Below are 12,585 nucleotides of genomic sequence, written 5' to 3' on the forward strand. Positions count from 1 at the left end.
GTTCAAGCCAAATGAACTTTATAATGAAATCGTCATCTTAGTTGTAATGAACATTTGGTTAAATATAATCCCCCATCCCCCCAAAACAACCCAGAGGGGGAGGGTGTTTGCATACAACGCAATTGGCACCATATGGGAAACTAATTCAGTAAAAGAGACTCACTGATCAAATGACCCATTATGTACAGTGCTCCACTTGATGAGCAGAAAGAAACATGCTAAAACCCCATTACTTTCTATGTACACTCCATATTTACACATTAACATTTCTTTTTACAGGAAAAGAATTGGTTTGATAAACTGTACAATGTTTATTTACAACACCTGGCAACCAATGAGAAGGACAAAATCAGTTTTTGATTTAAATTAAAGCCACTTAAGCATTAGCAGAGATTTATCACAAGTATAACTCACCTATGCCAAAAAGAAAGACAAGGTTGTAAATAGGAACTAAGCACGACACAATCGATCTCTGTACAAAAATCCACCCAAGGGCCAAGGCAGCAAGCCTCCATTATCAATCACTCTGTCCTCCATTTGCTTTCAGGGATTGATATATTTGAAGGCACTCTAGCATGATTCAGTAGATATTTTAGACCACTACATAATAAGCATGTTAATTAGAGATGTTAATCTACTTCTGTGCTACATACCAACTACATGAACTGTTGAGGCGGAGATGTTCCCAAGTATTTATCCAAAGACTCTTTCTTGCGGTCAGGATCAAGGCTGCATAAAAATGTTATTCACAATTATACTATAATCCAGATGTCATGAAGTAAGGCAGATAGAGCCAAGGTCACATGCGTGTGTGCAGTACTCATTTCAGAGGGTATAGACTGAAGCAGGAGAGACCAAGAGAGTAAGGGTTCACCTGTTCCTAACCCCGACAAGAGCACAGTGGAGAGCACGTGCAGTGGCTGAAGCTGGAGCTATTGCTGCTGCTGGAGCACCCTTAACAGCAGTCATTAAAGCATTTCCCACCCCAGCACCACGTTGGTATCGTTTCAAGGGAGTCCGTACCAAGGCAGAAGCAGATTTACTGAAGCCAACACTTATACTATCACATGCCTGCCAAATTACAGATTCACAGTCAATGGAGAGTGTCTTTTCAAAATCAAATTTAAAAAATCTAAATTGAACTCCCCGGTAGGGCTGTACAGGTATCATTCTGAACAATATCTGGTTTCATACCACCACCAATCTTTGGTTAACCCTCATTCAGTTATTTCCTCTTTTGAGAAGGATGCTAACAATAATAATAAATTAGATATGATTAACCAAATGCATATGGTAAAGAACTGCAGAGCAATCACTTGAAAAAAGTTTAAAAATTAAAAAAGAGGAGATTACGAAAGAAGAAAATGAGGGGAAAAAGCAGCCATTTAACAGTTCCACACATCAATCAAGAACAATATTCATTCAAAGACAAACAACTTTTTAACTAATGCTGGTTTAAGATTGGAACTACTTCTAATTAGCTTACAACTATTGGATCTAAAGAATCACAATCCTCACTTAACATGTAATGATGGTATAGAAATCACATCTCAGATATTGGAATGCCCACCTGCTGGATTCCTTGCCGAGCATCTACAGGTTGATTAGATCTCACACTGTTCCCCCTATTCTGTGCAGGTAATGGCATTGATGGTGGAATGCTTGTCAGTATATATTCTGCTTGCAGTAAAATTTCATGAGCACCAGCTGCCAAATGTACTCCCAACCCAATTGCTTCAAGTGATATACTTCTAAGGAATGCAAATGTGCCTGCAGAAAATATGACATGACGCCTTTAGGTATTAAGGTATTACAATATATTGCTGCAAGAAAAAATATATGCATGAGAAATCTTTCCAGTGTTAGGTGACAGGCAATTTTAAGAATACAGTTCAGCAGCATCAAAATGACACCTTTTGAAAAAACGAGATCCATATTTGGCAGAAAGAAATTGAAAATATTTATAAACAGAATATTGTATTTCTTTTGTGTAGAGTTTCCAGAAATCATTAGTAGTTAATAACAATATACCTCTTTGCATTCCTTTAAGCAATTTGTGATCCTTTTTGTAGCTCTTAACTGGAAGAGATACCAACTTGGTAGCACCAGAACCAACAGCAACCAATGATCGAATAGGAGGAAGCCCTTTCAATATTTTATGAATCTACAGAACACAACTCTTGTCAAATTGCATCCTCAATGTAGTCAGAATAGAAATGGAATCCAAATGATGCAATCTGGAGGTAAAACACTAACCTGATTCTGGGAAATATCTTCCAACCACTCCCCTATTATTGTTTCACACACAAAACCCCAGCCATAGACACCAACAGCATGGACATGTTTGAGGTTCATCTCAACACCCTGACATTAGAAATAAGAGAGAAGAATTGAATACCAATTTCTACATGCATAAGAAATCTCATCATCTTGCACCTGAAGTGCAATTGTCAAGCAAAGGAGAAAACTCAGGGGTTGTTTACTAACTTGGAAAAATAGAAAATTTTCCAAAAAAAATGGAGAAATGAAGAAGTGGAAAAAGGAAAAATGGAGAAGTTGTTTACTAAATTCATTTTTCTAAATCCATTCTCCACTCCATTCTTCCAAATCTTATAGAAAATTGGAGAGAAAGAAATCAGCATTCTCCAAATAGAAGAATGGAACACGCGGGTGAACAGTAATCCGTGTGAACAGTGCACAAGGTCAAAGGATCAATTCCTGCTTGTGGCATTTTTTCTTCCCAGAGCTTCTTTCTTTCTTCGCGTGTCCCTTTCTTCTTTCTTCATTTTCTTTCCTCCTCCTTTCTTCCTCTCTTCTTTTTCACGTCCGTCTTCCTTTTTCTTTCTTTTTTTTTTTTTAAATTTCTTTCTTTCTTTCTTTCTTTATTATTATTATTATTATTATTAAATACTTATTTTTTTACTATTATTATTGTTGTTGTTATTGTTATTATTATTATTATTAAATATTAAATTATTATTAATGTTATTATTATTAAATTATTATTATTATTATTATTATTACTACTACTATTACAATTACTATTACTATTACTATTATTATGTGTTAATATCATCCGTGGTCCTAAATGTTTAATTGACCACCCATGGTCCTTTGACTTTCAAATTGTTAGCATCCGTAGTCTAAGTTAACCACTAATGATCCTTCAACTATCAAATTTTATTTTTATTACTATTATTATTATTATTATCTTTTTTCCTTTTTGCTTTTCCATCCTCTTTATACACAAAGATTTGTTGTTGTTGTTGTTGTTATTATTATTATTATTATTATTATTATTGTATTTAATAAAATTAGAAAATTAGAAAAATGAAAAACTGGAGAAATGGAGAGATGGAAAACTGGAGGAATGGAGAAGGAAAACTGGAGAAATGGAGAAATGGAAAACTGGAAATGGAAAAACAGAGAAATGAAGTAAACGACCCCTCATATTTTCTGTTTCTCTAATGTCAGAGCAAGTTTATTAACATAATATAACAATGATCCTGCAACCACTAGCTTGTAGCATTGATGTTAGAATTCTTAATTCACTATTCCTTCCCCCTTTTTCTCTGCTAATGACTAAATACATATTTATTGTGGGGAATATTCAATACAACCAACCGATGGAAGGTATTTCAACAGTGAAAAAAAAACAGAGAGAATAAAAAGAATACCTTCCAAGGCACAAGGTTAATAAGTTCCACATACTTTCCACCTCTTAATGCAGCTAAGTCAACACGACAAGGACTATAGTCAACGCGAACAAGCGTAGGCCATATGTCAAATTTCTGCACCCAAAATTCAAGCAACCCCCATAACAAGGATAAGCTTAAAAGCTTAACATGATAAATCCAATGCAAGGAAATTTTGAATAGTAATCTTTTCTTGCACAAATGCAGGGAGCTACCAGATTTGGCAAAACAGAATTCCAAACCACTCACCTGAAAGTATGGAAGTAATGCTTCCATGGTGATTACATGACCACCAATCACAGTTTTCTGCTGTGAAATTGTTTTTGATTCACATAGATTTTGTGAAGCACCCTGGGATGAATTAGATGCTGAGTTTATTCCCCCAAAAATGCTGATGAGAAAATCAAGCTGGCTTTGGTGAAGATGCAACAGTATTGGGAGGAAAGCAATGCGCAATCTGAAGATAAACAACACACACTATCATTTTACTGATTGAACATATTTGACAAGGAATTTTTCATTGGTAAAAATGGAAGGGGGTAACTTTCTAACCGGTACTCCTCCAGAGGGATGGCAGGATCAGGTCTGACAGCTTCTAGATCCAGCTTAATTGCTTTGGAGGAGGACTTTCTTGGACAATGTTTTGCTTGATAATACCCAAGCACCTTGAAAATCAAACAGAAGGGTTCAGATCCAGTCCAATCTACGCTACAGGAGTTCTAATAAATAAATAAATCAAATAAAGTTTAAAACCTTTCAATCTTACCAGTTTCCATGGGGCATCATTGCGACGATCATTAAGAAAGAAATCCTGAACCGCAATGGACAGTCTAGATACATGTATTCCACCATCAGGAAATACGTCATACTTAAAGCCCACTCCAGATAATATGAGCTCTAAATAAGAAGTTATATCACGTACACATGTACCAGCAGAACACTGGACACTTTTCTCAATATTTTGCCAGTCAGAGCCAGCATATAATCTCCAGGTGACATTCACATCATTAAAAACTATGCGACCCTTGATTTTTCCATTTTCATCAGTTTCAGTTTGACTGCTGGAAGACTCACACTCCACATATTGCAGGGAATCATCGTGTCCACTGGCTTTTGAAACATGATCCTCTAAAATTCTTAATGAGCTGTCATCATACCACCCACTACTTTCTTGTTGGTCATCTCCATTCTTCAGAGAACTAGTTTTGCATTTAAGAATATCATTTGGTGAGTTGCTTTTTAATGACACCTCTGAGCGAGGGCATAAATCCGACAATACATAATCTTCAATGAATTCAGGCAATTTTTCTTCTGAAAATGAACTCTCACCATTTTCCAGTCCAGCTGCTGGAGATGACTCGGTAAGAGGCAAGCTCTTACAGAAATGTTGAGCTTCAATATTACTATAATAACATGCCTCACCAATACAACTATCATTTAATGACACATGAACGGGTGATTCACAAGTATCAGCTTGAGCATCACTAATTCCCTCTACCTGAAATGCATCTTCGCATATTTCATCCATAATATTTATTATACTGGCTTTACACTCCACATCCGCTATTGACGTCAGGACAGTAGAAGTTGATGTTGGAGAGTTGCCCTCAAAGGTCCATAATTCTTTACTGCCATTTTCCTGTTGAACATTATCCCACCTCGTTTGCAAGTGCACTACTGATTCTTCCATATCAGGTGCAAAAAGCTGTTGAAGTTGGGTGGCCAAACAAATCAAACCAGAAGTAGTGTCATGACAAGTATTCAGAAAAATCTGGGATCCTGAGCATTCAACTTCCCACAAATTACCATTCTCACAGTTAATTCTCAAAAGTGCTTCAATGTTGGCCTCTTGAGCAACTTTGACATAGCCGATCTTGCGAAGATGCTCAACACCATAAATATGGCCAACACTCCCCGGTTCACCAACCACAGAAAGAAGCAAGCCCAGATCCCGTACACTAATTTTGTAATCCCTGACAGCAGAATCAGCAAAACTGGTGTTGGATATCCTCAAGGAAGATGCTGCCAAGAGGCAAGCAACATGCTGCTTGTCTACCACTTCATTTCCATTGCCAGAATTTAGCTTGAAATCAGAGCCTTTGTTAAACATCAAATACGGCTCATAGCTCAAACCAATGTCTACCAAGTTAAGAACAAAAGAACATTCAAAAGGCAGACTTTCCTTACAACATTGTTTCTGTGAACTGTCATCACATTGTTCAGTTTCAGGAGAGGGAAAACTGAAGAAGGATGTAATCCTATCCAACCAATCCAACCGTCCACCAACTGCCACAATAGTGCCACACCTGACAGTAATGGATGTGTAATTGCTCAAACTTTGAGGATCCAAAAGGTGTATTATCTCAGAACCTGATCTTTTGGAAAATATTACATTTGAACCGTCTCCATCACCACGTCCCATGGAAGCATCATTGCATGATATCAGAAGAACCTCTTCCCTTGCAACTCCAGAAATATGCCCCCACAAGTTTCCATCGATGTGGAGGACGCGGAGAAAACTAGTATTGCTAATTCTTCCAACGTTAGAAGCAGAATAAAATCCGAATTTCTTAACCTCAAGTCTCAAACTATGCCAATAACCTGGTAGCTCATACTGGAGTGATCCCTTAACATTCTCCACTACTTCCACACCGATTGAAATAGTTAAAGATTCACATTCAATGAGAACTGATGCTTGAGATGCAGAAGACGTTTCTTTAGTATCAGCTGAAACAGAGGAAATTTGTGATAAACGATCAATCAACTGACTCAGAAGATGATGTATGCAGACATACTGAGACTTGCTTAGAGTGGCAACCAAAGGAGATATCCGTGCATGAATGAAAAATTCAGAGCTCTCTATCATCTTTTGTTGAATACCATCAAAATCTTCCGAATCCTTCACTGTACTAACAGATGCAAATTCATAGTCTTTTCCCCTAAATCTATCTCTTTTCCCATTAATATCTGAAGACGCAAGGAGTTTGGCTTTCTTCACCATATCACCTGAGGCAACAACAGGACTCTCCTGCCAGAACAAGCTAACAACAGAATGTTGTGTTCCGCAAGATATGGACAAAATGTTCTGAGCTAAATATCTCTGCTTGTGTTCAGCATCAGGGCTACTATCTACATTCTCTTCAGATGCTAAAGTAATTAAGTAGATATTAAGACCCCCAAAACTCAAATGCAAAGACCGTGATGTTTGTAAAGAGTACATGTTCTTGGAACAAGCAATTGATGTTTGGTTCATGGCATCTCTTTTATTCCCTGTTGGTATTGATGAAGAAAGGTCAAGAGCAATCAAGTGTTCCCAAGAAGAGTAACTCCTTAAACCTCCACCTTTTCCAAATGGGAAACACAATATTATTCTAGCATTTGGAATGAATACATTGCCCATTAAATTTTCTTGTGCGAAAGAGCTCTTCATTTCTTCCGTTTTAGAAGAAAACTGATAGTCCTCGCAAGGAGCCACTATGCTAGTCCTTTCAAAAGAATCCCCAATTTGCTTCAGAAGTTCAAATATTTCACAAACCAAATCAATGTTCACCCAAAAAATGAAGTATGGTAGCTTCAATGAGAAAGACATTGGTCCAATGAACGAGTCACCAGAGGAATCAATTCTGATTTGACACTGAATATCACCAACGGTTTCAAGTAATTTTACCTGAACCACATCATCTGGACCTCTAAATGTTTGTGGGTGTGTGCACCTATAATCAGAAAGCATAGAAACATCTCTAGTAGCTCCAGTTAGATTGTTTAGTTTGCCTTTTTCGCTGGACCTAGGAATGTGGGGGATAGCATTTTGAACTGCACCTTGAATTTCCTCTATGTCCTTACCATCATTCAACATCACATCCCCACTAGAGAAGCAATCAACCAGTCCAACATGCTGCACCTTAGCTTCAAAATTCATTTCGTGACGGCGTACCTGTTAAATTCATCTTGAATATTTAGTAACATAGAGAATACAGAGCAAGTCCAGAAAAAGACACCTATAGTTACCTGCAATACAAGGGACAGGTCATTGAAATGTGCACTCATATAATGAACAGAAGAACCAGTAGTTATCTGGGCTGCCTCTGCACTGGAGCAATGTTTGTCATCCTCATCAGTGAAGAAAAATATTATAGATATTTTGGAAATAGTTGCCCTGAGGTTGGTTTCAACATGCAGCTGATCTGAGCCAAAGAATGCACATGAATGGTGTCTTTAAAGGAGTTTTTCTACAACAAAAGGACCTTAACTACACAACCAAATAACCAATACAGTTATCCCTACTTAACAAAGAAATATAAATTCTTCAATCCCTTGCTAGAAAAGGGACAGATAAGACCAGGAAACATGAGAACATCTTTGAATTTGTATAAAATACGCAAAGATAAGATACAAATTCTTCAATAGATAAGATATGTGGAATTGTATAAAATGCAATTTAATAGATAAGATATGGGGAATTCAGATCCTCCAGATCTTCATATAGCAGGCAAATTCTCAACACTGACATCTCCAGATCAAATGCAAAAATTCCAACAATTTCATGACATCCAGCTCCAATACTTGTCCAACATCATCTATCATTCACTTTTTCATACTGAAGATTAAGAGCATGATGCTGAGGAGACATGTTACAACCATTTTACAGGAGCGACCACTTCAAATTGAATAAAATATCTTTGCATGTATCTTGAGCATTTGAAATAGATGAAAGATTAGTCTCCTTTATGACTACTAACCTATCTTGTAGAATTAACTTATGATTGAACATGTAATGATGCAGAAAACTTGAAAGGGGAAGTCACATCAATTGTTTTCTAGTATATAAAAACTCCATAATTGGAAAAATTTAGCAAAAGCAACAAAGCAAGGATATTTTATCTTGCATGAGCTTTACTGCCTTTACACATCAACTAGTAATAAATGAAATGGCAATTTCTACTAAGTGATACACCAACTATAATATATAGTTGTGAAGACATACCAGAAGGAATATGTAATGATCCAGAAGCAAGAGTGGATGCAGCAGTTATTGCACTGAAAACAGAACATGTCCAATTCCACATCCCACTGCTTCCCAAAGCTGACTGTGAATTTCTCAAGCCATCAAAACATTCAAAAAACTGATCCACACTGCAAACGAGTAACAGAAGAAAATGAGATATCAGCAAGAATCCATGTCCATACAGATTATTAGCTCATGATTACATAGTGAGTAAATCAAAAGCTTCTAATGATTACTTCATATGTAGAAGGGAGGAGATATCGTAATATAATAAAAATACTCAAGTTTTGGTAAAAGGATTAACTATTTCAGTTGGACTACTTAGGACAGAAAAACCATGAGAAACGACAAAAATGATGTTAGAAAACGAAGAGTTGTCAGATTTCTTTACTTAACATATGATGCGCACATAAGGAGTCTTACATTTCTCACATGTTATAGAAAGAAGGGTCATTTATACCTATAAATAATAGGCTCTTGTAATCAAGTTATCATTCAATGTATCTAGTTTCACATCTTCTTCTTCTCTCTCCCTCTCTCCAAATGTTTTACAACTCAATAGTCCAAATCATTATTTCTTAACACATGATATGAGGAGATGGTTTACATTTCTAATACACATATATTGTAAGTGGAATTGTCAAAATAAAATAATTTAAAAAAAAAAAAAGACAGATAAAAAGTTCTCAATGCACTAAATAAAAAGATAGGGCAAAACTGGATGGATTTGTCAGACATTTAGTTCAAGCTGCTTCGATATAAATAGCAGAACTACAAAGAGAGATTCAAACCTAGCTCCAAAGTCAGGTTCTTCAATTTTGTCTTTCTGGCTCCTCAACCAATCTGGAATAAGATGTGACTCAGACAGTAGGGCCTGTGTCACTGGATCTTCATCAATTTGAGGAAGGTATTCTGCAGAAAAATATTTATGTCTAGGAAGAACCTCTTCAGCAAGCCTACAAGAATCTGTATTTGATAAGCCATAATTCAGCTGTTCATTGCAGTGGTCAGATTCAGTTGCCTTGCTAATGATGCTGTTCCTGTTCTTATCCCCCATGTCTTTGAAAATTTCCCACAAGTGTATGAAGCTTCTAACACTAGTAGGTTGGAATTTCAATTGCAAGGGATCAATAAAAGCATCTGCCTCCACTTTGTGGATATCAAGAGAACCATTGTTCCAAGGTATATACAATTTCAGACTCCCTGAAAACCCACCTCTTTCACCAGTGATTACTGGGATGGTCACATTTCGGTAAGGGCCACTTGACCATTCACCAACTGTTGTTCCTGAAGCACATGGATATGGTGTCTTGTCATCAATACCATTCATGTGAAGAAATTCAAGTACCACTCCTTGAAACTTGACAAAGTTGGTCATTTGACTTAACCCAAGTAAGTTACCAGCCATCACCTCACAATCTGAAGAAGCACTCTCAGATATGCATGTCCCACAGTCTATCTCAGTCAACCTTAGAACCAATATTCTACTAAGACCTTTGTCCTTTTCTGCGGCAAAAGAAGGATCAAATGCTACAATCACTTTTCTAATTTTCACATGAAATTTTGTGAGCAGCCATTTTACCATATTGGCAATAGTTTTGACTCCTTCATGAACATCCAAGGAAGTGCTTCTTCCAGCATTATCAACAGTATCATGCTCAAGATTAGGCGAACCATGGCTGACATAGTGGTCCTGAGGTTCCCGACTGGATGTACAAGCTCCAGATCCATTTCCAGAGTCATGGCATGAACGAGGAGCAAAAACAAGCTCAAGTTCATCAACTTCTACACTGCATCCATCTCCCTTCCAGGGCATCATAACCATCAAAGAGCCAATAGAACCTTCTTTCATCTCTACTGCTGAAGTGGAACCAAACTGGAAAACAGAAGGGTACAATGGTCTGTAAAATGAGACTGTGTGAGGTTCACTTTTCCACCTTCTCTACATGGAAAAAGTGAACTCTGCGAAAGGGTATAAAGAAGTTTGGTATAGGAATAATGTTATATTTTATATGAGACATGTATAATCATTAGCCTAAATCAACCCTCAGAATCACGTGATTCTATCAGCAAGGTCCAAAATGGGTCCATATACAATGTAAATTCAAACTAGACATTGATTGAAATAAAGACAATGACGTCCTTCATTAAGACTACCCAAAACAGAGGGAATGAAACCTGTGCTGGGAACATTTACTCCCTACACTACAGTTAATATAATTAGAGTAGTATAAAACAAACAAGTTTGTTTCACAATTTTATTGTAACTGATTACACTACAAATAGAGGATAAAATGAGCCGTATCATATGCAATCAAACAAGGCAAAGTAAGCTTCTTCTTCTTTTTTTTGGTTTCTCAACTGTACCAAATGGCTTTAGGAGTGGAGGAAGGAAACAATCTAAACTCATAAAAGGGTAAAAGGACAGTATGTCACGATCAAGCATGTGAGCACTTGAAAGTAACGTCCTCAACTGTAAAAGGCAGGTTTATAACCAAAATTCCCAATTCAGCTAGCGAAATAGCTTATCAACTAAGTTTTCCTCAGCCTCCTCCTCCTCCCCCAATCCATACCTAATTGGTTACCAATTCAGTTGAAGAAAATGATGAAGTTGCAACCCTAAACCTTTCTTCGTATTATGATCATTATACAAGACATTAGAAAACAAAAAAAGGCAACGAATGGTACCTTTTGATTGAGATAATCAACGTTGAGAGCGAGATCAGAGAGCTGAATGGTTCCGGCGCTGAGCTGGACATCGAGCTGGTTGAGATCGATGTCTCCAAGTATGAATTTCCCCAATTTCTTCTTCAACACGAACTTGCAGACCCTCTTCATCGCCCAGCGCGAGAACATGGCCTCCGCCGACCTGGCGATGTTCCACGGAAACATTCTGAAACTCGAATTCAATCAGAGAAGTAGTCAATTCACGTGTCTCTCTGCTAAACATTAGGGTTTTCGGTAATAAAAAATGGCGCGCTGCTTATGATGGAGGTTAGCTCCCACCTCCATCAAGCCAAAAAGAGATGAAGCATAAGAGAGAGAAGAGGATAGAGAGAGAAATAGGGAGGGTTTTAGAGATAGAATAAAATACAGTCTTAGAGTCGTGTTTGGGCACTAATTTCGTGTTTTATGTATTATTATTATTATATTATGATTATGATTATTATTATTATTTAATTTTTATTTAATTTCATATTTGTGTAATTGAATTAATAAATATACAAAAAAAACTACCATCAAATATTATACGTAGTATCATTAAATTAAATAGTAAAAATAATAAAAATACAATTTCGTATATCACTATAATACCATGTCACTTAGTATTTCAATCCCCATTAATTAATTAATTAATTAATTAAATGGAGAAAATTAAGAGGAAGATGCAACTCTTGCTTCATTATTGTTTTTTTTAATGCTACTATCTCTATTACAATGCAGTATCTGTTTATAACTACTTTCTCAACCTATTGAAGCATGCAGTATCTGCTTCATTATTGTTATTCTTACGTGAGTTGAAAAAGTTGATATCTTATTTATTATTTAATATAGGAAATAGGAGGTTGATTTTGTTCAATCATTATTGCATGGACCATGGTCCACACAGCTGTGTGGACCAAAAATAAAAAGTATATTATTTTTGTACTGAAGATACATTATTTTTATATTGTAGGTACATTATTTTAGGGTACATTATTTTTGTACTGAAGGTACATTATTTGATATATACTATCAAATAATGTACCTACAATACAAAAATAATGTACCTTCAGTACAAAAATAATGTACTTTTTAATTTTGGTCCACACAGCTGTGTGGACTATGGTCCATGCAATAATTTGCCGATTTTGTTCATCAATAGCAAACGCAAGTTGCTTTGTG

General features: G+C 36.4%; 1 protein-coding gene across 2 annotated transcripts; it reads right to left on the reverse strand.

Annotated features, from left to right (window-relative positions):
- Window positions 1-11,786, reverse strand: LOC116031540 (autophagy-related protein 2). Of its 2 annotated transcripts, none has more exons than XM_031273770.1 (15): window positions 11,389-11,786; window positions 9,492-10,576; window positions 8,680-8,828; window positions 7,704-7,879; window positions 4,462-7,629; window positions 4,248-4,360; window positions 3,945-4,152; window positions 3,678-3,791; window positions 2,257-2,364; window positions 2,032-2,164; window positions 1,571-1,770; window positions 875-1,071; window positions 654-729; window positions 415-570; window positions 1-324 (listed from the first exon to the last, which is right to left on the reverse strand). In XM_031273770.1, the coding sequence occupies exons 1-13, from the start codon at window positions 11,590-11,592 to the stop codon at window positions 657-659; spliced, it is 5,928 nt and encodes a 1,975-aa protein (XP_031129630.1). In that variant the 5' UTR covers window positions 11,593-11,786; the 3' UTR covers window positions 1-324; window positions 415-570; window positions 654-656. The 2 variants fall into 2 exon arrangements, with proteins under 2 accessions (XP_031129630.1, XP_031129639.1); XM_031273779.1 differs by having other exon boundaries at window positions 9,492-10,601; window positions 11,389-11,607.
- Window positions 11,787-12,585: the final 799 nt, after the last annotated feature.

This window comes from Ipomoea triloba, chromosome 1 (genome assembly GCF_003576645.1).
Source record: "Ipomoea triloba cultivar NCNSP0323 chromosome 1, ASM357664v1".
NCBI classification, from domain to species: domain Eukaryota; kingdom Viridiplantae; phylum Streptophyta; class Magnoliopsida; order Solanales; family Convolvulaceae; genus Ipomoea; species Ipomoea triloba.